The sequence below is a fragment of the Bubalus kerabau genome, chromosome 10 (genome assembly GCF_029407905.1).
Source record: "Bubalus kerabau isolate K-KA32 ecotype Philippines breed swamp buffalo chromosome 10, PCC_UOA_SB_1v2, whole genome shotgun sequence".
Taxonomy (NCBI): Eukaryota; Metazoa; Chordata; class Mammalia; order Artiodactyla; family Bovidae; genus Bubalus; species Bubalus kerabau.
Window position 1 is genome coordinate 105,556,092 of NC_073633.1, and position 27,293 is coordinate 105,583,384.

At 37.6% G+C, this 27,293-nt stretch overlaps 1 protein-coding gene across 2 annotated transcripts in view; it reads right to left on the minus strand.

Annotated features, from left to right (window-relative positions):
• The window catches only part of EML5 (EMAP like 5), a 168,413-nt gene that overhangs the window by 121,453 nt on the left and 19,667 nt on the right, over window positions 1–27,293 (minus strand). For both annotated transcript variants that reach the window (XM_055538847.1, XM_055538848.1), the window contains exons 2-6: window positions 20,978–21,137; window positions 9,006–9,104; window positions 7,161–7,229; window positions 6,059–6,244; window positions 603–738 (exon numbers count right to left, since the gene is read on the minus strand). In XM_055538847.1, the coding sequence (XP_055394822.1) occupies window positions 603–738; window positions 6,059–6,244; window positions 7,161–7,229; window positions 9,006–9,104; window positions 20,978–21,137 (650 nt within the window). The remainder of the gene's footprint in view (window positions 1–602; window positions 739–6,058; window positions 6,245–7,160; window positions 7,230–9,005; window positions 9,105–20,977; window positions 21,138–27,293) is intronic.

The following is a 27,293-nucleotide window of genomic DNA, read 5'->3' on the forward strand; positions in this document are numbered from 1 at the left end:
GCATAAACATAGACCTGTGTAACTTCCAATCCTACTCTTATAATACAACACTAGTGGGTAATATGTTTACTTTTGTAGTGAAAGACTGTTTTATTACATCAAATTTTTAAAAATCCTCCAAAGAAAAAATTATATCTTGGTTGCTGACAAATTTGGATGGAGGAAAAACTCACATATACTTAAACCATCTTAAATTAAGTTAAAATAAGTTAAGATTGCACTTAAACTATCTTAAACAAAAGTTCCTCTAACTCTCAACTCACTATTTTCAACAGTTTATTTGCTAAAGTTACATTTAGCATTCAAATAGTAAAATGTTTCCAAAATTTAAGGTGACCAAAGTAAGTACTTATCACATCTCTCTGTGGGTCCCATTAGAGCTGGCATCAGACAAGAAAAGGAACTTTGTCATAACAGTAAACCTACACAGTCTTCAGGCAAAATTCCTCATCAGCAGAAGGATTTTAATTAAATATATCCAGTATGAAGGAGCGATGTAAGCCTCATTTACATTTATAAACACACTTTAAATTTGCTGAGAGAAAGAGACCACCCTTGGCACACTTCGACTCTGCCTGGCGAGGTACCTGCTCTGTCATTACCTTTGTACCCCTGGTCTGTTTCCCTGAGGTCAATCACAGTAATTGGTTTAAAAGTTAAATCCCAAAGGCGAATGCAGCCATCTCTGCCGCCAGTAGCAAAGCCTTCTTCACAAGCATTCATGCTAAAAATTCCTGCCTAGAAGAGGGAATAAAATAATTTAACAATATATGCTTTTTAAGAAAATACACTACATGTGACAGTAGAAATCCACATGAAATTGTTTGATATGGCAAACACCAGCCAAATGCACCAGAAAAACATGATAACCCAGAAATAAATCTATGTGCATACAAGGAACTCATATATGACCAAAATGGTAATTAATAATATAACAGAAAATGAAGTTAAACCTATAACATATACAAAAATGAATCAGACAAAACCAAAACATACAGACAAAATTCTAACTATAAAAAAAATATGTTAGAAAAGAGTCAGAAGAACACTTATGTAACTTTCGGCTGTGAAAGAACTTTATAGTATGGCAGTTACCCACAAGCCATAAAGGAAAATTTTTAAATTTTTCACATGAGAAAAGATATAAGTAAAAACAAACAGACTGAGGAAATATTTGCAATGTGTTCAGTTCAGTTCAGTCACTCAGTCGTGTCCGACTCTTTGCGACCCCATGAATCGCAGCACGTCAGGCCTCCCTGTCCATCACCAACTCCCGGAGTTCAGACTCACGTTCATCGAGTCAGTGATGCCATCCAGCCATCTCATCCTCTGTCATCCCCTTCTCCTCCTGCCCCCAATCCCTCCCAGCATCAGAGTCTTTTCCAGTCAGTCAACTCTTCGCATGAGGTGGCCAAAGTATTGGAGTTTCAGCTTTAGCATCATTCCTTCCAAAGAAATCCCAAAGCTGATCTCCTTTAGAATGGACTGGTTGGATCTCCTTGCAGTCCAAGGGACTCTCAAGAGTCTTCTCCAACACCACAGTTCAAAAGCATCAATTCTTTGGCACTCAGCTTTCTTCACAGTCCAACTCTCACATCCATACATGACCACAGGAAAAACCATAACCTTGACTAGACGGACCTTTGTTGGCAAAGTAATGTCTCTGCTTTTGAATATGCTATCTAGGTTGGTCATAACTTTCCTTCCAAGGAGTAAGCATCTTTTAATTTCATGGCTGCAGTCACCATCTGCAGTGATTCTGGAGCCCCCCAAAATAAAGTCTGACACTGTTTCCACTGTTTCCCCATCTATTTCCCATGAAGTGATGGGACCAGATGGCATGATCTTAGTTTTCTGAATGTTGAGCTTTAAGCCAACTTTTTCACTCTCCTCTTTCACTTTCATCAAGAGGCTTTTTAGTTCCTCTTCATTTTCTGCCATAAGGGTGGTGTCATCTGCATATGTGAGGTTATTGACATTTCTTCTGGCAATCTTGATTCCAGCCTGTGCTTCTTCCAGCCCAGTGTTTCTTATGATGTACTCTGCACATAAGTTAAATAAGCAGGGTGACAATATACAGCCTTGACGTACTCCTTTTCCTATTTGGAATCAGTCTGTCGTTCCATGTCCACTTCTAACTGTTGCTTCCTGACCTGCATATAGGTTTCTCAAAAGGCAGGTCAGGTGGTCTGGTATTCCCATCTCTTTCAGAATTTTCCACAGTTTATTGTGATCCACACAGTCAAAGACTTTGGCATAGTCAATAAAGCAGAAATAGATGTTTTTCTGGAACTTTCTTGCTTTTTCCATGATCCAGCGGATGTTGGCAATTTGATCTCTGGTTCCTCTGCCTTTTCTAAAACCAGCTTGAACATCTGGAAGTTCACGGTTCACGTATTGCTGAAGCCTGGCTTGGAGAATTTTGAGCATTACTTTACTAGCGTGTGAGATGAGTGCAATTGTGCGGTAGTTTGAGCATTCTTTGGCATTGCCTTTCTTTGGGATTGGAATGAAAACTGACCTTTTCCAGCCCCGTGGCCACTGCTGAGTTTTCCAAATTTGCTGGCATATTGAGTGCATCATCTTTCAGGATTTGGAATAGCTCAACTGGAATTCCATCACCTCCACTAGCTTTGTTCGTAGTGATGCTTTCTAAGGCCCACTTGACTTCACATTCCAGGATGTCTGGCTCTAGGTGAGTGATCACACCATTGTGATTATCTGGGTCGTGAAGATCTTTTTTATACAGTTCTTCTGTGTATTCTTGCCACCTCTTCTTAATATCTTCTGCTTCTGTTAGGTCCATACCATTTCTGTCCTTTATCGAGCCCATCTTTGCATCAAATGTTCCCTTGGTATCTCTAATTTTCTTGAGGAGATCTCTAGTCTTTCCCATTCTGTTGTTTTCCTCTATTTCTTCACATTGATTGCTGAGGAAGGCTTTCTTATAACTTCTTGCTATTCTTTGAAACTCTGCATTCAGATGCTTATATCTTTCCTTTTCTCCTTTGCTTTTTGCTTCTCTTCTTTTCACAGCTATTTGTAAGGCTTCCTCAGACAGACATTTTGCTTTTTTGCATTTCTTTTCCATGGGGATGGTCTTGATCCCTGTCTCCTGTACAATGTCACAGACCTCATTCCATAGTTCATCAGGCACTCTATCTATCAGATCTAGTCCCTTAAATCTATTTCTCACTTCTACTGTATAATCATAAGGAATTTGATTTAGGTCATACGTGAATGGTCTAGTGGTTTTCCCTACTTTCTTCAATTTAAGTCTGAATTTGGCAATAAGGAGTTCATGATCTGAGCCACAGTCAGCTCCTGGTCTTGTTTTTGTTGACTGTATAGAGCTTCTCCATCTTTGGCTGCAAAGAATATAATTAATCTGATTTCGGTGTTGACCATCTGGTGATGTCCATGTGTAGAGTCTTCTCTTGTGTTGTTGGAAGAGGGTGTTTGCTATGACCAGTACATTCTCTTGGCAAAACTCTATTAGTCTTTGCCTTGCTTCATTCCTTATTCCAAGGCCAAATTTGCCTTTTACTCCAGGTGTTTCTTGACTTCCTACTTTTGCATTCCAGTCCCCTATAATGAAAAGGACATCTTTTTTGGGTGTTAGTTCTAAAAGGTCTTGTAGGTCTTCATAGAACCGTTCAACTTCAGCTTCTTCAGCATTACTGGTTGGGGCATAGACTTGGATTACTGTGATATTGAATGGTTTGCCTTGGAAACGAACAGAGATCATTCTGTCGTTTTTGAGATTGCATCCAAGTACTGCATTTTAGACTCTTTTGTTGACCATAATGGCTACTCCATTTCTTCTTGCAATGTGTATGACTGTAAAAATGTGTATGTATATGTCAATGTGTATAACTAACACACAAATAAAATAAAATCCAACAACAACAATAACAAAAAAAAGAGCAAAGGATAAGTAAAGTCGATTAATAGAAAAGGAAATTCAAGTACAGTTGACCCTTGAACAATGCAGGAGTTTTGTGGAGTCAAAAATTCTAGTGGAGTCAAAAATTCTAGTATAACTTAGAAGTGAACCTCCACATCCAAGATTTCTCCATATCTGAAGTTCCACAGTAGCAGTGAATTTAACCAACCACAAACTGTGTAGTACTACAAAGCTATGGTTTTTCCAGTAGTCATGCGTGGATGTGAGAGTTGGACCATAAAGAAAGCTGAGAGCCAAAGAATTGATGCTTTCGAACTGTAGTGCTGGAAAAGACTCTTCTCCTGGACTACAAGGAGATCAAACCAGTCAACCCTAAAGGAAATCAATCCTGAATATTCATTGGAAGGACTGATGCTAAAGCTGAAACTCTAACACTTTGGTCACCTATGCGAAGAGCCGACTCACCGGAAAAGACCCGGATGCTGGGAGAGACTGAAGGCAGGAGAAGAGGGTGACAGAGGATGTGATAGTTGGATGGCATCATCAACTCAATAGATACGGGTTTGAGCCAACTCTGGGAGATAACACACAACTGAGCATAAGTGTGCATGCACGTGCACACACACATGCAGTATTTACTACTGAAAATAATCCCCATACAAGTGGACCCTTGAGGTTCAAACCTATGTTGTTTAAGGGTCAACTGTAGTCAGTAAATATAAGAAATTTCACAAATAGATGGGAAAGAAAATTAAAACAAATAGTTAATATTTTTTACCCAGAAGATAAGCAAAAATTTACAATAGTGATCACGTCCTGGGCTAATGACTATGAGGAACAAACTGGTATTTTTATACTGATGGTACAAAATGTGAAATGCCACAACTTTAGCTAGAATCTGCGATTTCTGGTCTTCAGACATTTTGCTGAAAGCAACACCTGCTCTAAGCAGTTCTTAAGTATACTTAACACGGAATGTATTATATATTTAATAGTGATTCATATTAATATGTGTGTGTGTGTGTGTGCTCAGTCAGACATGACTAACTGACTCTTTGCAACCCTATGGACTGTAGTCCACCAGACTCTTCTGTCCATGGGATTTCCCAGGCAAGAACACTGGAGCAGGTTGCCATTTCTTTCTCCAGGGGATCTTCCTGACCCTGCGACTGAACCCACGTCTCTAGTATATCCTGCACTGGCAGGTGGCTTCTTTACCACTATGCCACCTGGGAAGCTCTCATGTTTATATGTTTAATAGCTTTTCTACTTGAGATGTTCCTGATAACAATATGGCGGCTCTATGCTCTCTAGTTCCCTTCACTATGTGAGGGACCCAACTGCTAAAAGGACCAAGTCAAAAAACACTAAAAGGTTTTCTTTAAAAAAAATTTGATCTTGTATTAGAGTATAGCTGATTAACAATGCTGTGATAGTTTCAGGTGAAGAGCAAAAGGACATGCATCCATTCTCCCCGAAACTCCCCTCCCATCCAGGCTGCCACAGAGCATTAAGCAGAGCTCCATGTGCCGTACAGTAGGTCCTGTTGGTTACCCATTTTAAACACATCAGTGTGTACATGTCCTTCCCAAACTCCCTATCTCCTCTCTCATTCTTTCCCCCGTGACTTCACTCTCCTTGTCTGTGAGATTCTTTCTGAAAAAACACTGAAAGGTTTTAACAACAGATCTTTTTTCCTGGTTTGGTAACTTATTATATGAAAATCTCATGAAGTAGAAAAATTTCTTTGTCACTCACTTAATCAATGATATTAAAATTAAAAAGTTAATATTATTCTAGTACTATCCCCAAATTTCCCACTGGTAAATTAGCCACAAAAGCACTAGTTTTATTCTAATGTGGTTAATCTAGAATTCTTCTAGGTTAAATTTAACAAGCTTTTTCCAATAATGAAAAAGGCACCATACTAAAACAATGGTTTGAACAAAATACTAATTATACTAGTTTAATTGCATAATGTTTCTTCATTGAAATCTTGAAAACAAATAGACAAATTAATTCAATTGTAAGAGCAGTTTTCAAGTAACTGAATTGATTAGAATGTCTGCTATATTATGGAACTTTTCATTCTAAGACAAGGAAGTAAGTAATTAATACCTAAAAGTATTCAAAATATTTAAATATACTTACAGTATGAGCTCCTTGTATTGTTCGTATAAGATTGATTCCTTTCCAAACATATATATCCCCATTGAGTGCTCCAGAATATGTTAATTCATCCCTTGCACAGGCCAGGCACAAGATGGTCTGAAGGTCACCAGTCTTCCCAAAGACCCCTCGTTTTGGGGTCAGAGCATTTCCACATAAACTCCAGAACTAAAAAGCACACAGTATAATCAAATGACCAAAGAAGGCTCCTAATATAAATGTCTCCAGTACTCTGATGCTATATTAGGGCAGGAGACGAGAAGCTACCCGGGAAGCCCCTTATGCTTCCGCAGCACTCAATGTCCACCTCCTCACCCCAGTGCTGCCATTAGCCTCAATGTCACAGCGGATGGACACTGGCTTCAATCCTCACTGTAAGAACAAAGGGGGCTGAACTGGAATATTTTTAAAAATATGCTATTTCCCTTAGTTTTCTGGGAGAAAAAAACTACATAAACTTAGATTAAAAAGTTGGGAATAGGTTAGCAATGAAAGCGAAGCTAACATTCATTTCTTCAGTCACCTTGGTATTTCAAATGCTCAAGAGCCACATCTGTCCAGTGGTCACTCTATAGCAGAGCACCGAGGTGGATTCTAGAACAACAGTTCTTAACTCCTGCTGAGCATCAGAATCATTTGAATACCTGGGCTTCACTCTCCAGAGATTCTCTCTCAGTACATCTCAGTGGGGGTTTGGGTATACTATGCTTTAATTTCCCCCAGGTGATTTTAATATGCAGCCGAAGTTGATAATCTCTGATTTAGAAGAAAATAACAGACTGAAACTGGGACTTAGTGAAAGGAAAAGAACAAGCTATATTTATGCACAGAAATCATGAAGCTCTTAAATTTAAATATCATTAAGTTTCACTGATGAGAGAATTCATTAGCTATTTGAATGGGTAAGTCACAATTTTTTGTCCTTTGAGGCTTCTGATTTTAAACATATATATGCGTGTGTGTGTGTGTGTGTGTGTATGTATGTGTGTGTGTGTGTGTGTGTGTGTATAAATTGCAGTGTGATGTGTGCTTAGTAGCAGAGAATAAGTAATCATGACTATTATAAGTAAGACTCTTCTAGTACCTTGATATGTTTTACACCACAGCTGACAAGTTTATTTGGCTGGTACAAATCCCAAGAAATATCAAATATCTGTAAAAAATATATAGATCAGATTCATTGTTAAGAAACTTATTTTGAGAATCATTTAAGAATCCTGTCCAAAAGCCCAAGTAGCCCAAAAGTCTACATATCAGAAAATTATATTCCTCAATAAATAAAAACCAGAATTTTACATTTCTATCAGAAATAAAAAAAATCCTATCAGAAATAAAGTAGCAAAATGAAACAAAACCATTTCTTAGTTTCTGTGAACCATATGAAACAACTACTAGAGTGAAAATTAACACCTCTATTTTTAATTTAAAAAAAATTTTTGGTCTATAAATAACAAGAATGATTCAACAGAACTAGGGCATGAGGCAGGTACCTGCATAAATTCTACAGAGGAAAGATAATGAACAGAACATACACTTAACACTTTTGCAGCTAGAAATAAAAATAAGAGAACATTTTTGCAGCTTTCTATCACATAGAACTACTTACATAAAGGATCCAAATATTTATTTCACAGTAAAAATTCTGTTTCCAGTTTTCTACATTGTTTAAATTTTTTTTACTGTATAAATTTTGGAAATCCCCAGACTTAATTTCTAAGACTCCGTAGGTTATAAACAAACAAATCTTTGTTACAAAATCAAACAAGAAAAAACCCAGATGAAATAAAATATGCATTAGAAATATAAACTTTAACAATAAATAAAACTTAATATTTGAAAAAAAATTTTATAGCAGAAAAAACAATTCTGCTCTATGGTAGTCTTCACCATGTTTCTTTGACAACTGCCTGCATAATCACCTAACGTGCTTACTACCTCTAAAAATTTACAAAGTGATAGTTTTTAGTGACAATGAAGAAAGAACACATCTTAAAAATAAACATTTAGCAACTCACCATAATACAGATTAAATGAAAAACATACTGATGAACCTTTAAAAGTACTTTTAATCAGTCTATTTATTAAGTCCAAAGTACTAATGTGTGAAATGCTTTGATCTAAGTAAGTAAGAATACATAACTGTATAATAAAATGCACCTAACACTTTATTATCTAAATTGTTTGTGTATAACAGACCCCTCTGAGAATATGCCAAAACCAAGTTTATCTTCCAAAATACAAATGCATATAAAAATTTTTATACAACTTTTACCAATTCATAGATTATCCCCAAATAGAATCAATGACTATAGCTCCTATGCTAGTTCAGGTTAGGACTTTACTATACACCAAAAAAATTAGACATTTTTAAGAGTTTATGACAAAATTTTTGATGTATTTTTATAAAAGTAGTATAATATTTAATTAAAAAGCTGACTACAATATATTCATTATGTTAATCTCATCCAACATGGAATAAGGAATACATTTTTAACAAGTTTCCAAAGTGAAAAATGTTAGGTCTCTAACATAATTTCAAATTTACACACACAATATTATTTACCCTAACTATAATACTTTTATAACAAATCAATGATAAACCAAACTAAATAATAAATAGAGCCTAGGCATAAGCCATTCAATTTTTTAATTTAGGTCTGGACAACTTAAAACTCATCATTTTTGCCAAAGCAAACACTGGATTAAAGGTTTTGCGCTAAAACTACATATCAAGTTATGTTTTTGAGTATTACAACACATATATGCATTCTAAAATCTTATAAGCACTTTCAATTACACTTTAAATTTTTAATTACATACAAACAACTGACAGTAACAATAACAAAACACAGAAACATAAAATCCCCTGACTCTCCTCTGGCTTCTTCCCACCCAATACCCTTTAGAAACTCCAAGGCAGAATACTTACTCTATCTGTGTGACCTGGAGCCATAGATAACATTTTCCCTCTTTTCCAGTCCCAAACGCAAACTGCATTCTTTGAATCAAGTCCAACTGAAACCAAGCGCTGAGTTATGGCCAAGAAGTCCGAGGGCAAGGGAAATAAAAAAGCAAACAAATACAAAATGAACCAAATTATAAATGGCAAACAAATACTACTCATGGCTATTACAAACATCAAAACTTACACACATATTTTATAGACCTCATAGAAAGGCTGGATGCATTTCATCCTATTAATATTTTCATATATGTGTAGCTTTTCCCATTAAGAAACAGAAGAAAGACCTCCATTTCTGACGGTGGTGGTGGTGGTTTAGCCGCTAAGTCGTGTCCGACTACTGTAACCCCATGGACTGTAGCCTGCCAACAGGACTGACAAAACACCCTATTATACATCTCCTGCTAAAAACTAAAAATGCTAGATAAAATGTAAAAACATCTTTTTTAAATGCACTTTTGAGTTGTCAAGGAACTAACAGAGAACCAAAATCACCAAAGTGATTTTCTATGGGAATCCTAGAAGTAGGAGAGCTCCTATACCCACTCAATTCTAAAGTTATCAGCTAACTCTGGGAAGCCTGATTTTTGTTCTGCAGACTGAAGATGAATAGAAGATAAACTTTAGGGCCTGCCCCAGGTAGGGAATTGAATTGCAGACCTTTGGCTAAAGCAGTGAACTCCTCAGAGTAAGGGAGAACAAGAAACCATCCCTTTTCAAAGAGCAGGGCAGCAATGCACAACGGAGGAGAAAACCTCCTTGAAGGTGTGCAGCCACAGTGACCTTCACATGGTCGTAGGGCCTAAATCCACACTCATCGTGAGTCCTTCAAATGAAAACTTTCATTCAGAGTGGTCCTCAAGACCGCAGAGTTTTTAAGCATTTTCAACAATGGGGCACAGGCAAATACAAATTCTATGTGGAGGACTGATCCTATAATCCATCCCTCAAAGAATTCCTACAATTAGCAATTCAATAAAAATAAAACAAACAACGTCATACCCGACAACCAGAGGAAATAAGGGACCATGAGTGAGAATCAGCAAGCTACTAAAAACAGCAAAATCAACCTTGAAAAGCATCAGACATTGGAGTTTTTAATTATGCTTATTTTTCATTTCTAGAAATTCTGTTTCCTTCCTTACATTTGCTGGGATGCTTTTTGTAATCTCCCATTCTTTCCCCATATGAAGATATTTTGAAGTCTTAAATTTTATTTCTCTACTCATGTGTGCAGAGTAGGTATTTGGGAACTAGAGAGTATCTCTACTCATGTGAGCAGAGAAATAAAATTTAAGGCTTCAAAATATCTTCATATGGTGAAAGAATGGAAGATTACAAAAAGCATCCCAGCAAATGTAAGGAAACAAACAGAATTTCTAGAAATGAAAAATAAATAAAATTAAAAATTCAGTGGAAGTTACATAGGCAATGAGAAGGAGATGAAGAGATGAAGAGTTGAAAAGGGGATGGTAAGATGGGAAGTATGACAGAGGTTAAGAAACATGAGAAGATGACGTTTCAGTCATGAAAGAGTACCAGGGTCTGAACTTGCCCCCTGCCATAAATGACTAGAAAACCATACAAAATATATAAAACAAGTGCTTTTGGACATTTTTAATAGGAAGTGAAGCAGTATAAACCCTGAATGAGGGGGAAGCAAACAAGTTGCCTTCATCTAGGAGGCAATTTACAGACTACAGCACAGAAAGGTGGAATCCAAATAGAGCCCAGAAGATTTGCTGATTTGAGAATATGGAGCCTGGAGTTCAGAGAGGCCAAGATTGCTACAGTTTGCGGGCAGAGAAAGAACTCTAGAAAACCTGTTTACAGGTGCCCGGAGAACACCAATCTTTGTGTGCGTAGGGTGAAATTCACGAGACCGTGCAAAGAACACTTCTGAAAAAAGAGCAATTACTGGGGAGCTAAAGCTAAACAATTACCAGAGATCACAAAGGGTCAGGATTTTTCAGACTTCCAACAGCAAGAATGGAGATATATCTTCAAATTCAGTGTGTATTCAGCAGAGATTCCAGGAGCATCACATCAGAGTACTGAAGTTTAACTAGTAGTCCTAGAGAAAAGCTGCTCTAACCTTGACCAAAAAAAGCTCAAAAAGCAAGCTTTTCAAAAGAACCAGACTGATTCACAAGGAACTTAACCACCTATAAGAACAATGTCCAAAATGCTTTAAAGGGATACAACAAAATCCAGCATTGAGCATATAATACACACAATGTCCAGCATCCAATTAAAAAATTACTGGACATGTTAAAAAAGAGGAAAATGGGACCAATAACCAGAAGAAAAATCAGTTATTACAAACAGACCCAGGTATCACACATATGATTAAAATTAGGAGACACTGGTAGTTAAGATGGAAATGTTCAAGATGCTCAAGAATTATTTTAAAACAAGCATATAAAGAATAAAAAGTGAAATGGAAGATATAAAAGAAAAAAAATGTTGAACTTGTAAATATAAATGTTAAATTATCAGAAATGAAAATTCACTCCAAAGGATTACCAGCATCTTACACAATGAAGAAAAGATAAATGAACTTGAAGACACAGCAACAGAAACTATCAAAAATAAAGCACAGAAAGACAAAGGAAAAAAATTAACAGAGCCTCATCATCTTTAGAAAATTTCAAGTGGTATAATATACAGGTAATTATGACAACAAAAGAAGAAAAAAAGATGAAAGAAAACAAAAACAAAAATGAAGAAATAATGGCCAAAACATCCTGCTGCTGCTAAGTCGCTTCAGTCATGTCCAACTCTGTGCGACCCCATAGATGGCAGCCCACCAGGCTCCCCCGTCCCTGGGATTCTCCAGGCAAGAACACTGGAGTGGGTTGCCATTGCCTTCTCTGCAAAACATCCTACATTTGATTAAAAAAAAATACAAATCCACAAATCTGAGATACTCAAGATTCAAGCAGAATAATCTCACACACAGAAAAAACACATTAACACACACGGTCATCAAACTGTTGAACCAGTGGCCAAAAAAGACAGACAATTTTGGTGTGTAGAAACAAAGATTTAAAAATTACCCTAGGCTTCTCATCTGATGTTATGCACATCAAATCACAATTAATAGCCTCGCTAAAGTGCTGAAGGGGAAAAAACATCAACACAGACTTATATACCTACCAAAAATATTCAAAACTTGGGTCAAAATAAAGTATTTTTTGACTTTATTTTGAGAAAATCCATCATCAACAAAGCTGCACTATAAGATATGATCATGGAAGTTTCTTCAGGCAGAAAGAAAATGATACCAAAGAGAGACTTAATTTACATATATGAATGAAGAGTACCCAAATGGTAAATAAAAAAGACTTTTCTTATTTTTAATTTTCTTTGAAAACTGTTTAAGGCAAACATAATAACAGTTATTATAGAGTTTACAGAGCATGTAAAATGAATGAAAGTGAAAGCTGTAAAATAAGTGACAACAAAAGCACAATAAACAAGGAAAAAAGAAACAGCAGAATACATACTTTTAAAGTGCACAGGAAGCCACACGAAGATAACAGAATTCTGAATTACAAAACAGGCCTAAATAAATTAAAAAAAATTAAAATACACAGTATGTTCTCTGACATAATTCAAAAACAAAATTCAATCAGAATAACAGAAAGTTACACAGAAAATTCTCCAAATATCTGGTAACTATCAATACAATTCTAAGTAACCGAAGGGTTAAAGGAAAAAAATCACAGGGACAAAGCCACAACACATACTTTGAAAAACACTGGTTTAAAAGCAGGGGTAGGAAAATTACAACCCTCAGACTTGCACCCTGTTTTAATAAACAAAGTTTTACTGGAACACAGCCACACCTATTCCTTTATAAGCTGTCTATGACGGCTTTCATTCTAACGCGGAGCTGGAGTAGCTATGAGAGAGACCGTAGGCTCACAAGCTTAAAATATTTACTGACTTGTTATAGACAGCTTTGCCAGTCCCAGGTTTAGAGCACAGAGTCTGCCCAGGTCTAAACGCCAGTTCCACCTCTGTCCCTGACTGGATTCCCAATAGCAAGTAATCTGAGCAATTACTTAGCCTCTCTGTACCTTAGGCTCCTCTTAAGTGAGGAGAATAGAATAAAACCTTAGGGTTAATATGAGAATTAACACATATAGATGAGTTAGAAGAGTGCTTGGCATATGCTTAATGTTATATAAATGTTTGCTATCATCATCATTATTTTTACCATAACCATAATTAACTTTAAGAACCCATGCCTTCTACGCATCTGAATGAGAAATGCCATTGAGTACCTAGTTAGAAAGTTTCTGCAAAGCAGGATTATTATTTAAGTCCCCAAATGGAGAGAATGAATGACTTTCATAAAAAGATACAGAGTACAGTTTGTATCTGGCTCTCCATCAAGTCACAGTAGCAGAAATTTCAAGTGACTAGAAGAGACAACTTGCTCCTCTTAACAGTCCTTAGTATTTTGGAACTAGAGAGTACCTGCATATGTTGAGCTAAAACAAAAATATCGACCTCTTGCTATAGCACACTGTGTAAAGATTAAAATTTTACAAGACAAGTATAAAGTGAGGAATAGTCAGCAGGGCACTGGGCATCTGATCAGTGCCTCTTCTCTCTGGCTAAGCTGATCACACACAGTGAACCACAACTGTTAACTTTAAAACTCCAGGCTTCCCAAGTAGCTCAGCGGTAAAGAATCCACCTGCCAACTCAGGAGATGCCAGAGATTTGGGTTCGATCTCTGGGTTGGGACAATGCCCTGGAGAAGGAAGGAAGTGGCAGCCCACTCCACTACTCCTGCCTGGAAAATCCCATGGACAGAGGAGCCTGGCGGGCTACAGTCCATGGGGTCGAAAAGAGTCAGACACGACTGGTGACTGAGCACGCATGTACCTCTCAGCAGGGCTCCAGAGCATCTAGCTCTGTATAGGCAGTGACAAAGTAGACCTGGGAGCACTTCCTCTGTGGCCCTGATAAACACTGCATGGCCCAAATCAACCTCCCTAACCACAGATGGCACCCCACTCCAGTACTCTTGCCTGGAAAATCCCAGGGATGGAGGACCCTGGTGGGCCGCACTTCATGGGATTGCAAAGAATTGGACATGACTGAGCGACTTCACTTTCACTTTTCACTCTCATACATTGGAGAAGGAAATGGCAACCCAGGCCAGTGTTCTTACCTGGAGAATCCCAGGGACAGAGGAGCCTGGTGGGCTGCCGTCTGTGGGGTCGCACAGAGTCAGACATGACTTAAGCGACTTAGCAGCAGCAGCAACAGCAACCACAGATTAAGCAACAGCAGAGAGGAAAAGGTAGAAACAACCAAGCAAATACTGCCCTCTTAGATTTCTATAATTTTGTACCTTATCATCCTTTCTCACAGGTGTGCATAAAGTTTTCCAGTGAAAGTAATGCTTCAACCATATCTTAGAAGACAGAGTAAGAGACAGTTGGGCACAAAAGTAAAACATAATGTATTTCAGACCAAAGTATACGAAGATGAGACAGATAATGGTGCTTTCAGGAAAGAGCTAGTACTTTGATGCGGCTGAGGGGAAGAGCTGCCTGCTGCGAAGTGGCAGGAGACAAGACTAGAGAGGTAGCCAGAACCAGGAGAAAGAATAAATTTTGTTTTTTAATGAGTTAGAATAAAGAGAATTCAGTTTTAAACATGTAATAAATGGTATATCTATATGACATTCAAGGAGGCTATATGGAGTTGGAGAAGGAAATGGCAACCCACTCCAGTACTCTTGCCTGGAAAATCCCATAGACAGAGGTGCCTGGCAGGCTATAGTCCATAGGGTCACAAGAATCGGACATGACTTAAGTGACTAAATCACTGCATCATATGGAGTTGTGGAGAGAAGCTGGGGCCATTGTTAACTGATACAGGAGTTAAAGTCATAGATGTAGTAATCCCGAAAGAGAATAACTAAAGTGAGGGGATGAAGGGAAAGAAAGCTATATTAATAGGAACACTGATATTTAAGAAGCAGACAGAAGGAACAGCTCCTTTCAAGATACTAAGAACAAGGGTGAGCATCGACATTTTAGGAATCAGTGAACTAAATGGACTGGAATGGGCAAATTTAATTCAGATGACCATTATACCTACTTGAAGAAAGAAATGGCAACCCACTCCAGTATTCTTGCCTGGAGAATCCCATGGACAGGGGAGCCAGGCGGGCAACCATCCATGGAGTTGCAAAGAGTCAGACACGACTGAAGTGATTTAGCATTATATCTACTACTGCAGATAAGAATCCCTTAGAAGAAATGGAGTAGCCCTCATAGTCAACAAAAGAGTCCAAAATGCAGTACTTGGGTGCAATCTAAAAAATGACAAGGCAAACCATTCAATATCACAGTAATCCAAGTCTATGCCTCAACCACTAATGCTGAAGAAACTGAAGTTAAATGGTTCTAGGAAGACCTACGAGACCTTCCAGAACTAACACCAAAAAAGATGTTCCTTTCATCATAGGGGACTGCAATGCAAAAGCAGGAAGTCAAGAGATACCTGGAGTAACAGGCAAGGTTGGCCTTGGAGTACAATATGAAGCAGGGCAAAGGCTAACAGAGTTTTGCCAAGAGAATGCACTGGTCATAGCAAACACCCTTTTCCAACAACAAAAGAGATGACTTTAAACATGGACATCACCAGATGGTCAACATCAAAATTATACTGATTATATTCTTTGCAGTCGAAGATGGAGAAGCTCTATACAGTCAGCAAAACAAGACCAGGAGCTGACTGTGGCTCAGATCATAAATTCCTTATTGCAAAATTCAGACTAAATTGAAGAAAGCAGGGAAAACCACTAGGCCATTCATAAATTAAATCCCTTATGATTATACAGTGGAAGTGACAAATAGATTCAAGGAATCAGATCTGATAGAGTACCTGAAGAACTATGGATGGAGGTTCATAACACTGTATAGGAGGTGGTGATCAAAACCATCCCCAAGAAAAAGCAATGCAAAAAAGGCAAAATGGTTGTCTGAGGAGGTCTTACATATAGCTGAGAAAAGAAGAGAAGTGAAAGGCAAAGGAGAAAAGGAAAGATATACTCGCCTGAATGTAGAGTTCCAAAGAATAGCAAGGAGAGATAAGAAGGCCTTCCAAAGTGATCAAGGGAAGAAATAGAGGAAAACAATAGAATGGGAAAGACTAGAGATCTCTACAAGAAAATTAGAGATACCAAGGGAACATTTCATGCAAAGATGGGCACAGTAAAGGACAGAAATGGTATGGACCTAACAGAAGTAGAAGATATTAAGAGGTTACACAAGAATACACAGAAGAACTATACAAAAAAGATCTTCATGACTCAGATAATCATGATGGTGTGATCACTCACCTAGAGCCAGACATCCTGGAATGTGAAGTCAAGTGGGCCTTAGGCAGCATCACTATGAACAAAGCTAGTGGAGATGACGGAATTCCAGATGAGCTATTTCAAATCCTAAATGATGATGCTGTGAAAGTGCTGCACTCAATATGCCAGCAAATTTGGAAAACTCAGCAGTGGTCACAGGACAGGAAAAGGTCAGTTTTCATTCCAATTCCAAAGGCAGTGCCAAAGAATATTCAAACTACCACACAATTGCAATCATTTCACATGCTAGCAAAGTAATGCTCAAAATTCTCCAAGTTAGGCTTCAACGTATGTGAACTGAGAGCTTCCAGATGTTCAAGCTGGATTTAGAAAAGGCAGAGGAATCGGATATCAAATTGCCAACATCTGCTGGATCATAGAAAAAGAGAATTCCAGAAAAACATCTACTTCTGCTTTACTGACTACACTAAAGCCTTTGACTGTGTGGATCACAACAAGCTGGAAAATTCTTAGAGACGGGAATACCAGACCACCGTACCCACCTCCTGAGAAATCTGTATGCAGGTCAAGAAATGGACAGGGAACAATGGACTGGTCCCAAATTGGGAAAGGAGTACGTCAAGGCTGTATATTGTCACCCTGCTTATTTAACTTCTATGCAGAGCACATCATGCGAAATGCCAGGCTGGATGAGGAACAAGCTGGAATCAAGATTCCTGGGAGAAATATCAATAACCTCAGATATGCAGATGACACCACCCTTATGGCAGAAAGCGAAGAGGAACTAAAAAGCCTCTTGATGAAAGTGAAAGAGGAGAGTGAAAAAGTTGGCTTAAAGCTCAACATTCAGAAAACGAAGATCATGACATCTGGTCCCATCACTTCATGGCAAATAGATGGGGAAACAATGGAAACAGTGACAGACTTTATTTTTGGGGGCTCCAAAATCACTGCAGACGGTGACTGCAGCCATGAAATTCAAAGACACTTGCAACGTGCTAGAACAGCCATGACAAACCTAGACAGCATGTTAAAAAGCAGAGACATTACTTTGCCAACAAAGGTATGTCTAGTCAAAGCTGTGGTTTTTCCATTAGTCACTTATGGATGTGAGAGTTGGCTGAGTACCGAAGAATTGATGCTTTGAACTGTGATGTTGGAGAAGACTCTTGAGGGTCCCTTGGACTGCAAGGAGGTCAAACCAGTCAATCCTAAAGGAAATCAGTCCTGAATATTCATTGGAAGGACTGATGCTGAAGCTGAAGCTCCAATACTTTGGCCATGTGATGTGAAGAGCTGACTCATTGGTAAAGACCCTGATGCTGGGAAAGATTGAAGGCAAACGGAGAAGGAGATGACAGAGGATGAGATGGCTGGATGGCATCACCAACTCAATAGAGAGTTTGAGCAAGTTCCGGTAGATGGTGAAGGACAGGGAGGCCTGGCATGCTGCAGTCCATGGGTTCTGAGAGTCGGACAGGACTGAGCTATAGAACAACAACAAAGAAGTAACAGGGAGGAAAAAAACAGATGAAGAAGCCTCTATCCAGCTTCCCGAATTCCTTCCTGATCCTATTTCCAGAGCAAGTCTTGGTTGTGTCTTTTGTTAACCTAGAAGTAAAGCTTTGAAGTTGCTGGCTTCACTTACCCTCGGGTGCTCTTCAACAGTAAACACTACAGTACTGCGCATCTGTGGTTGGCTGAGTCCACAGAGGCAGAGGCGCCGTGAATACAGAGGGCCAACTCCAACAAGTTTTATGTATGTTAAGCCCTGCACTGTTCAATGGTCAGCTGTATTCATTAGAAAGTTCTAGCACACTAAATACACAAATGAGAAAAACATCGCAATAGGCACAACTAGATGCATTCCATGAGTTTCTGCAAGTGTGAAACACACTCAAATAGTAGACAATTAAACTTAAAACAGTCTAGTATTGGGTGGGGGGTCCTTGTGATTTCAATATTGAGTGAGGACTAGTTGTTACAGATGTCACAAAGTAAAAATCACAAATTGTGCAAAATATGTAGGACTCAACAGAGTAAACATTGGTCAAATCATATAGAAAGCCGCAAGAAATCAGGATCTGGCAAGCAACAGAAGAGATGAAAACTCAAAAACAATACAATAGGCACTTGAGATATGGCTAGATGTTAAGAGACTACTAAAAGGCCCTAGGAATAAAATCAGTGAATTCCTTTAATATTTTTGCAAAAATGACTCTCTTCATAGTCATGTGTCAAAAATCAAAGGTAAAAGGCAAAGTAAAGTATTTTACTTTATATCAGCATAAAACTGACAAAATCAGGTTAAAAATTAACATTTTATTCTTAGTTCATACTATAAATTGGCAGAGTTTTAACTATAACTTAGATTTTGTTAATTATGTGAATGGCTTTTATAGATTATGGTTGTATTTTCAAGATAAAAGGATTAATGCCTTCCTCATACCTCCTCTCTCTCATTTACTATGAAATTTTAATCTCTGTTTGATGTGAATTTATATAGCCTTTTCATGCCCTGATTATTCCCAATAAGACAGACTTCCAGTATTAGCATGGATAGTCAATCCATTTAGAAAAAAACAGCTAGGAAAAAAAGAAAATTAAGCATAGTATTAACAGGAAGACTCATTCATTGGATAAATCTTAATTGATCACTTACAGTTTCAAATCTAGTAAAAAATGCAAAAATTAGTATTTCTTAATTGGTATTTCACAAAGTTATAGATATTAGTGAATAATATGTTCTCAAATTTCTTAACTAAAGCATCTTCTGATTAGCATAATTTCAGAAATACTCTTAATTTTCAATTGATCACAGTTCCTTACGAGTTTCAACTGTACTTAAGATGAATGAATTCCTCCTGAAATATAATCACCTCCTTAGTTCCATGTTTGGGAGGCAGTAGGGTATTGGGGTTAAAAACATGAGCTTTGGAGTATGACTGACCTGGGTTCCCGCTCTGGCTCCATTTACTAGCTGTGTAACCTGGGGCAAGTTATTTAACCTCTCTAAGTCTCAGTTTCTTTATCTGTAAAATGGAGATAATAATAATATCTATTTCATAGGATTGTTGTGAGGATTAAATGAGATAATGTAAGCTTAGCACAATGCCTGGCAATTAATATGTGCTCAATAACTTTTAGCTATGATTTTATAAGCTTACATTTTTAAGTAACATGTTCTTCTGAAGATCTATGATAATCAAATACATGTACCCAAGATGTTTCTTATAAATTACTTAAAACAAGCAAAATTAAATAAAGCTTTCAGCTAGTAAAAGCTCCTGGCATCATTTCTCATTTCATATAAGAGAAATTCCTCAGCACCGCAATACATTTAGAAAGGGTAATTTTAAAATTATGAGAAAAAAAACCTATATTTAAAGTATACAAGTATAGTTAAACCATCTTAGATATCATAATACTTCTGGAAAATAATTTAAAAAACAACTTTTGTTGGTTTGTTTCATAAGACAATCTCTTGCAAAGTAAGGAGAGAATATTATTTTCTTCCTTTCAAGAAGGAAAATGAAATTCTGATATGAGGACATTAAGGGAACTGACAATAATAGCAAAATAGGACATGAATTAAGGTTCTGGAATTGCCAGTCACTGCTACCCAGTGATTCTAAACCTAGAAGCACATTTTTCTGCAAATGAGAAGTTCAAGTTACATCTTCATAGATTTTATAGATCTCTTACCAGACTCTTATCAGAAAGTCATATTAATCTATGCTACTCAAAGAAGCTATTCCTCAGAGTTATATATTAAAATACCTACTGGCTACCAAGTGACTAAAGCAAAATGTAATGTGTTTCTGTGAAATACAGATCTAAAAAAATTAATTTTAAGAATTAAAAACACAACTAAAATTCTTCTAAAAGTTAAAATGATTTTTAAAGTTTAATTTCACTGTAAAACTTTTAAAGATTATAAATTAACTAAATCTGCAAAAACTAACTTCTTACCACTTCTTAACTAAGTGTTAGGTATAACAAGTTCAATGAAAGTACCACAAAACAGCTGTTGGCTTAGTGTTTTAAAAATCACTGACTAGAAGTAAACAGCAATTTAGGAACTGATTAGTAAGTGGAATGATGATTACATCTTTTGCTATGAACCTCAACTTTATATAAAAAGCTCATATAACAACTACCTCATTGTTTTCAACTAAAAATATAATTTTAATAGAAATATATAAATAACTAAAAATTAAAATGGTTATAGCTCTACTTAGAGAAACATTAATTTTTCTAAGATATCTTCTTATCTTATAATACCTGGAAAAGAGTCATATGTAAAATTTTCTAGAACAACCAGGTAATGTTCCACTGACTCAGAATCACTTAGACCTTTATAGTACAAATTAATTCAGCTGAAAAGTTCTTCATACAGTAAAATAAAAACTCATTATTCTTATTTTTCTTATATATATCTACCACCCACCCCATCTACCCACATCCACCTTGAACAAATGCTTTTTGTCAATTGCTTTCCAATTTAATATCTAAAGGTTTACAATAATTTCTAATACACATTTTAAAAACACGGCTTAGAAAAAGAGAAAAAATTTTAACATACCTGCCCATCTAAGTCGAATGCTAAGCAAGCTATACCATGTGTATGAGCGTCCTTCAGAACTGACACGGTCTGCACAGTGCACGAGTCCCAGATACAGATATAAGGCTCTCGCCCAACTTGTCCTGTTGCCACCAGTGCTCGTTCCGGGTGCAATGCAAGGCTGCAAAATTAATCACAAATAAACAGATGTAAAACTGCTTATGGAGCTCTTATATCAATGTGAAAATTAAGACTTTCATTATTTACCTGCTTAAAATAATTTGGATTTAAAATAACTTCCATAAAAACCCATGCTAAGAGTTACTACTTCAATGGTACATGTGATAAGCAGTTACGACAGGCTTTATAATCCTGTTATATGACGCAGTGTGTGTAAACTTATCAAAAACAAAAAAGAATTCTCACAAGTACTCAACTGAACCACAGAAATGAATTAGTATCAACCCTACCACTTGCCATTTTCTCATTTGGTATTAACCTTCTTTTAAGCTCTCTCTCCCATTTACTCTTTTACTGTATAAAAGTTAGACCAATTCTTAGTGTTCAAAGCAACTCCTATGATACATAAAATTACAAATCCCATTTAAAAAAACAGAAAAGTCATTCATAATTCACAGGAAGTAGTCTATAAGTCGTTAAAGATAAGACAAGGGCCAAACAGTTGATAGTGCTTTACACACATCAGCAGAAGGCAGAGAATGAATATAAATTTCTACTTCATAAATTTTTCTACAAGTGTATTTGGATGATTAGCTTCCTCTTTGGGAGAAACAAAATCACTCCTGGCATCAGGGTGGAAAATGAACTTCCAAGAGGGAAGTTAGGAGGGAAGAGGGAAAAGTTAGGAGGCCAAAAACAGAATCAACAGATTTGATGTACTGAGTAAGGGAAAGGGAACAGTCTAAGACAACGCTTGGTTTCTGGTAGGCAGCTGGATGGTCAGGGACGGTATCATCAAGTCAAGGAGCACTAAGTGAGAAACTACTGAGAGGAAAGATAAGCGGGAATGGAAGTTTCGTTCAACAAGTTTTGTTCAAATTAAAACCAATATAGTACATCAATCAATAAAAATCAATAAATAAAGGACACCCAAACTCCCATACACATTCATTTCATTAGATGCATAAAAAACATTTGACAAAAATCCAACCTCTTCTGGGACTTGCCTGGTGGCCCAGTGGTTAAGCATCCGCCTGCCAGTGCAGAGGACGTGGGCTTGATCTCTGGTGCGGGGACTAAGATCCCACATGCCAGCACCACAACTGTTAAACCTGGGTGCATCGCAAGCCCCGGAGCCGGGGCACGTGGAGCCTGCGCGGCACCAGCAGAGAGAAGCCTGCACGCTGCAATGAAAGGTCTCACGTGCCACAGCTAAGACCCGACACAATCGGAAATACATAAACAAATGTTTTTTAAAAAGAATAAAGTACCCAGGAATAAATGTATATAAAAAGACAAAAGACCTGTGCTCCAAAAACTATAAGACTCTGACATAAAAAAAAAATGATGACACAGATAGATAGCATGTTCTTAGATTCGAATACTAAATGTTAAAAATGACTATACTACACATGGCGATCTACAGATTCAATGCAATCCCTATCAATTACCAATGATACTTTTCACAGAACTAGAACTAAAAAAATTAAACTTTATATGGAGACATAAAAGACCCCAAAGAGCCAAAACAACCTTGAGAAAGAGAAACAGAGCTGGAGGAATCAAGCTCCCTGACTTCAGACTTTACTACAAAGTTACAGTCATCAACAGTGTGGTACTGGCACAAAAACAGAAACACAGGTGAATGCAACAGGATTGAAAGCCCAGAAATAAACCTACATATCTATGGTAAATTAATCACCAAAGGAGGTGAGACTGTACAATGATGGAGAGTCTCTTCAATAAATGGTCTGGCAAAACTGGACAGCTACCTTTTAAAAAAATGAAATTAGAACATTCTTTAACATCATCACAAAAATAAGTTCAAAATGGATTAACAACCTAAATGTAAGGCTGGACATTGTAACACTCACAGAGGGAAAACACAGACAGAACACTCTTTGCCATAAATCACAGCACTATCTTTGTCAATCCATCTCCCAGAGTAACGGAAATAAAAACAAATAAACAAATGGGACCTAATCAAACTCAAAAGCTTTTGTACAGCAAAGTAAACCATAAAGAAAACAAAAAGACAACCCACAAAATAGGAGAAAATATTTGCAAATGATGTGACCAACAACAGACTAGTCTCCAAAATTTACAAACAGCTCATGTGGCTTAATATCATCAAAACAGACAACCCAATCTAAAACAAAGGGCCAAAGACCTAAACAGACATTTCTCCAAGCAGACATACAGATGGCCAAGAGGCGCGTGAAAAGATGTTCAACATCTCTAATTACTAGAGAAATGAAAATCAAAAATTTTATACAATGAGGTATCACCTAACACTAGTCAAAATGGCCATCACTAAAAAATCTACAAACAATAAACACTAGAAAGGGTGTGGAGAGAAGAGAATCCTCTTATACTGTTAGTGAAAATGTTAACTGGTACAGCTACTGCGAAGAACAGTACTACAGTTGAAAAAAACTAAAAAATAGAGCCACCAAACGATCCTGCAATCCCACTCACAGGCATATATCCAGAGAAAGACATGGTCTGAGAGGATACACGCACCCACATGTGCACTGCAGCACTGTTTACAACAGCCAAGTCATGCAAGCAACCTAGAAGTCCACTGACAGAGAAATGGATGAAGAAGATATGCTAACGCTTAAGTCACTTCAGTCGTGTCTGACTCTGTGCGACCCCATAGACGGCAGCCCACCAACAGGCTCCTCCGCCCATGGGATTTTCCAGGCAAGAGTACTGGAGTGGGGCGCCACTGCCTTCTCCAAAAGAAGATACGGTATCTATCTATATTTATATATACCGAGTCAGCCACCCATTCCAGTATGCTGGCCTGGAGAATTCCATGGACTGTATAGTCCATGGGGTCACAAAGAGTTGGACACAACTGAAGTGACTTAGCCCACACGCACGCACTGGATGGACCTGTTGATACTAAGTGAAGTAAGTCCGACAAAGAAAGGTCATACAATATCATTTATAATGCAGAATCTAAAAAGAAATTATACAAATGAACTTATTTACAGAAAAGAAACAGAGTCAGAGACTTAGAGAATGAACTCATGGTAACCAGGGGGAAGGGTGGAAGGAAAGGATAGGTAGGGAGTTTGGGATTGTACACATATTTTAAATGGATAACCAGCAAGGCCCTACACAGGGAACTCTGCTCAATATTTTGTAACAACCTAAATGGGAAAAGAATTTTTGAAAAAGAATGGATACATATGTATGTATACACTGGGTTGGCCAAAAAGCTGTCTGGGGTTCCCTACGCATTAAACTTTTTGGCCAACCCAACAACTGAGTCATTTCGCTGTACACCTGAGACTAACAACAACACTGTTCATCAACTACACTCCAAAAAAAAGTAAAAAAAAAACCCACAAATTGCCCAGAAAGCACTTGTGCTGCTGCTAAGTCGCTTCAGTCGTGTCTGACTCTGTGCAACCCCATAGACGGCAGCCCACCAGGCTCCCCCATCCCTGGGATTCTCCAGGCAAGAACACTGGAGTGGGGTGACATTTCCTTCTCCAATGCAGGAAAGTGAAAAGTGAAAGTGAAGTCACTCAGTCATGCCCGACTCTTAGCGACCCCATGGACTGCAGCCTACCAGGCTCCTCTGTCCATGGGATTTTGCAGGCAAGAGTACTGGAGTGGGGTGCCATTGCCTTCTCCGGAAAGCACCTTTAGATAAACATAAAAAGAAATTAGAACATTTCAAAATGTGGAAATAATACATGTGTATGACAGATTGAAAATATGTAGAAAATACTTCATCCTTCTGTGATGGGTGTATGCAAGGCAAAATATTTGGGTTCATCCAAATAAGATGCACGATTCAAATCTATTAGACATCATACCCTCTCTGACTGAAAACTAGTGTGTCAAGTAAATGGTGTTCTGCCTGATGCCATAATGTTGAAGTATTATCTCTGTTAGTCCATTTATGCCAAAAGTGGTATAACATTTGAAGGGCCATCTCAAAGAAGGCAATGGCACCCCACTCCAGTACTCTTGCCTGGAAAATCCCATGGATGGAGGAGCCTGGCAGGCCGCAGTCCATGGGGTCACAGAGAGTCGGACACGACTGAGCGACTTCACTTTGACTTTTCACTTTCATGCATTGGAGAAGGAAATGGCAACCCACTCCAGTGTTCTTGCCTGGAGAATCCCAGGGATGGGGGAGCCTGGTGGGCTGCCGTCTATGGGGTCGCACAGAGTCGGCCACAACTGAAGCGACTTAGCAGCAGCAGTAGCAGCATGGTTAAGTTGTTGACTGAAGAGATACTGAGAGGGAATACTGTTTTCACTCATGTCTTTAATCCATCAGGAATTTATTTTTATATGTGGCATAAGAAAGAATTCAATTCAGTTTTATCCCAATTTTATTCTAGTTGAGCTAGCATCATTTGTTAAATATATGATTTCTTTTAGATATTAAATACATGTTAAATTTCTATGTCACACCTGTATCTGTATTCTCAATTATGTCCCACAGAACTTTTTGTCTATTCCCATGAAAAATCATATTCTATTTATTAGAGTGATTCTTTTAGTATGTTCTAGTACGGCAACCCACTCCAGTGTTCTTGCCTGGAGAATCCTGGGGACGGGGGAGCCTGGTGGGCTGCCGTCTATGGGGTCACACTGAGTCGGACATGACTGAAGTGACTTAGCAGCAGCAGCAGTATCTATTAACACTCCTCCCCCTCACTATTCTTTTCTTATATCTTTTTTATTTTTTAACTCGGCTTGTCTATTCTTATAGATTTATTCTTCCATATAAAATTTTAAATAACTTTATATCTAATTCTGATACCTCGCAGAAAATCTGCTACAATGTTTAGTGGAGTTGCATTAAATGTATATATCAATTTTGTGAGCATCAGAATTCATAACATTAAATTTTTCCAACCAAGTTTTAAAATCACATATACTGTGATTGACACCCAAATTGTATCTCCAGCCAGGAGGAAAAGATGTGCTGTGAGCAACTCACATTTAACACATCCAGAACTTTGCCCTCCTTAATTCCCCACCCTAGTATACGACATCACTGGCCACTCAGTTGCTCAGACCAAGAAGCTAAATTTAACCCTCACCCCTTTCCCTTTCAAATTTACCACACACATTCTATTAGCCTATCCAATGACCCTGTCATCACCCCCATCTTCTCTGCCTCAACCTGAATCTGAGCCACCTGCCCTTCTTCCTCCATTGCATCCCTTCAGGGTTTTCTTAACATAACCAGAGTGATCTTTTAAAACAATATAAATTTCACCTAGTTAAAATCCCCCAACAGCTTCCTATTACAATCAAAATAAAATCCAAACTATTTATTACGGCACTTACAAGGCTCTACAATACATACCTTCACCTACTTCTCAAACCTCAACTTCTACAATTCTCCCTTTTGTTCATCACATTTCAGACACACTGGCCTTTCTGTCTCTTGAAAAGGCCAAACTTATTATGCTCTCAAAGGTTTTTGTCTCTAGAATGATCTTCCAAATCTTGCTTCATTCAAATAATTTATGCTTCAGGTCAAATGTAACTTGCTTAGCAAATCAAATCTAAAGGAGTATAAAAAGAATTATATACCACAACTATGTGGAATACTATCTGAGGTATTAATATCATTAAAAAAATCAACTGATGGGTCCACCACGCCAATGGACTAAAAAAGCAAAATCATATGATCATATCAATAGATGCAAAAAAGGCATAGACAAACACTATTACTTATAGTATACTTATACTTATTAATGATAAAACCTTATACTATAAGTATACTTATACTATAAGTATACTTATTCATGATAAAAACTCTCAGGAAACTAGGAATACAGAAGAACTTTGTGTCAACCTTATAAAGAGTATCTACAAAAACTCACAGCTAACATCATATTTCACGTTGAAAAATTCTAAGCTTTCCCACAAAGATCAGGTCCAAGTCATCAATGCCCCCCTTCACCATTCCTTTTCAATAATATACTGGAAGGCCTTGCTAATGCAATAATACAAGAAAAGGAAATAAAAGGTATATAGATTGGGAAGGAAGACATAAAACTGTCTTTGTTCATAGATGACACAATCACCTATGTAGAAAATCCAAAAAAAAATCAGCCAAAAAAAAAAAAAATTCCTGGAACCAATACATGACTATGTAAGGCTGCAGGAT